We start from the raw sequence: 1,317 nt of genomic DNA, 5'->3' as shown, positions 1-1,317 counted from the left end.
ATTCTAGGAGACGTGGATGGGCTGGCCGCCGAGTTCATTTTCATCACAGGCCATACGGGGAAAAAATATTTCCATCACGTGCATGGAGCACCAGGCTAAAAACAGTAGCTTCGACATAAACGAAACAAAAGATCTCAAATCCCAGGGAGGGCTTCGCATTTGTAAGGTTAAATAAGAGTTCATCTTCATCACAGGCCATACAGCAAAAAAAAATATTTCCATCACGTGCACCGAGCATCAGGGTAAAAATAGATGTATATATAAGTGAAAACAAATTCCAAGGATAGATAGCACGTTTGATACACTGTAAGAAGGCAAACATCACAGCAGTAGGCATAGGCCAAATCCTAGAGAATGTATTCATGGCAATATGGCGAGAAATCATGGAGACAAAAGCAAAATTAGAGAATAAGAGGAAACGGGGACACCTGAGAGTGCTGCGTTCTAACCACGGCACCGCCAAGGCCGACCAGCACCTGGGGCGCCCACCATAGGAAGCCGCATCGGGAGAAGAGAGAGGGTGCGCAAAGGAGAGCGCACCGGCTGCTCCCAGCAGCGAGGCCCGGCCGACGGCCGCAACGAAGCTGGGGAGGCTCGACGCCGGCATGGGTAGGGGCGTCACGCCATGGCCGGCCGGTCTCGCGTCGCCCGCCGCTAGGGCCCATGGACGCGCGCGACGCAGGGAAGCTGGCGCAGTCGGGGCCTGCTGCAGCGCTGCCACCCCAGGAGAGAGAGGGAGAGGGAGAGGAAGAGAGGAAGAGGAGGTACGCCGCAGCCGGCAGCGGCCGAGAAGAGGCACCTAGGGTTTCGCGTGGAGGGCGCCGACGCCGCAGCCACCGCGCGCTGAGGAGGCCGAAGTCTGACCCGTCCAGCACGCCGCAACGCTGGAGGAGAGGGAAGGAGAGAGAGAGAGAGAGGGAGAGGAAGGGGGCGGGGGCGGAGGTGGGGGCGGCGGAGGTGGAGGTGGAGGCGCCAGCACGCGGCCTCGGCCGGGTCAGGCCGCTGCGCCGCCGCGGAGAGACGGAGAGACCGAGAGAGGGACAGAGGAGGCGAAGATATTTTTTGGAGGCGCAGTAAAATTTGGTGGGACCAACCTCCACCGTTGATCTCAGAATCAAACGGTCAGAGGATATCGGGGTGACGTGGATGGGCTGGCCGCTCGGGAAGTTGTTCGGGCTTGTTTAGGTAAATACCATTCATGACTCTTTGCAGCCTTGAACAACATATGTAATATGCATATCTTGGATATATATTTACATACCGTGTTATTCATACTGTTGCACCTACCTAGGCAGAATATATTTTTTAATTTTAACA

The 1,317-nt window shown here is 55.8% G+C and overlaps 1 protein-coding gene across 1 annotated transcript; it reads left to right on the top strand.

The window, feature by feature from the left end:
* The first annotated feature begins 663 nt into the window (after positions 1–663).
* On the top strand, positions 664–1,077 carry LOC136549236 (uncharacterized). The gene has a single exon (XM_066540484.1). The coding sequence runs from the start codon at positions 664–666 to the stop codon at positions 1,075–1,077; it is 414 nt and encodes a 137-aa protein (XP_066396581.1).
* Positions 1,078–1,317: the final 240 nt, after the last annotated feature.

Source organism: Miscanthus floridulus, chromosome 4 (assembly GCF_019320115.1).
Source record: "Miscanthus floridulus cultivar M001 chromosome 4, ASM1932011v1, whole genome shotgun sequence".
NCBI lineage: Eukaryota > Viridiplantae > Streptophyta > Magnoliopsida > Poales > Poaceae > Miscanthus > Miscanthus floridulus.
The sequence above is the reverse complement of the archived record's forward strand: the minus strand, read 5'-3'. Positions and strand labels throughout refer to the sequence as shown.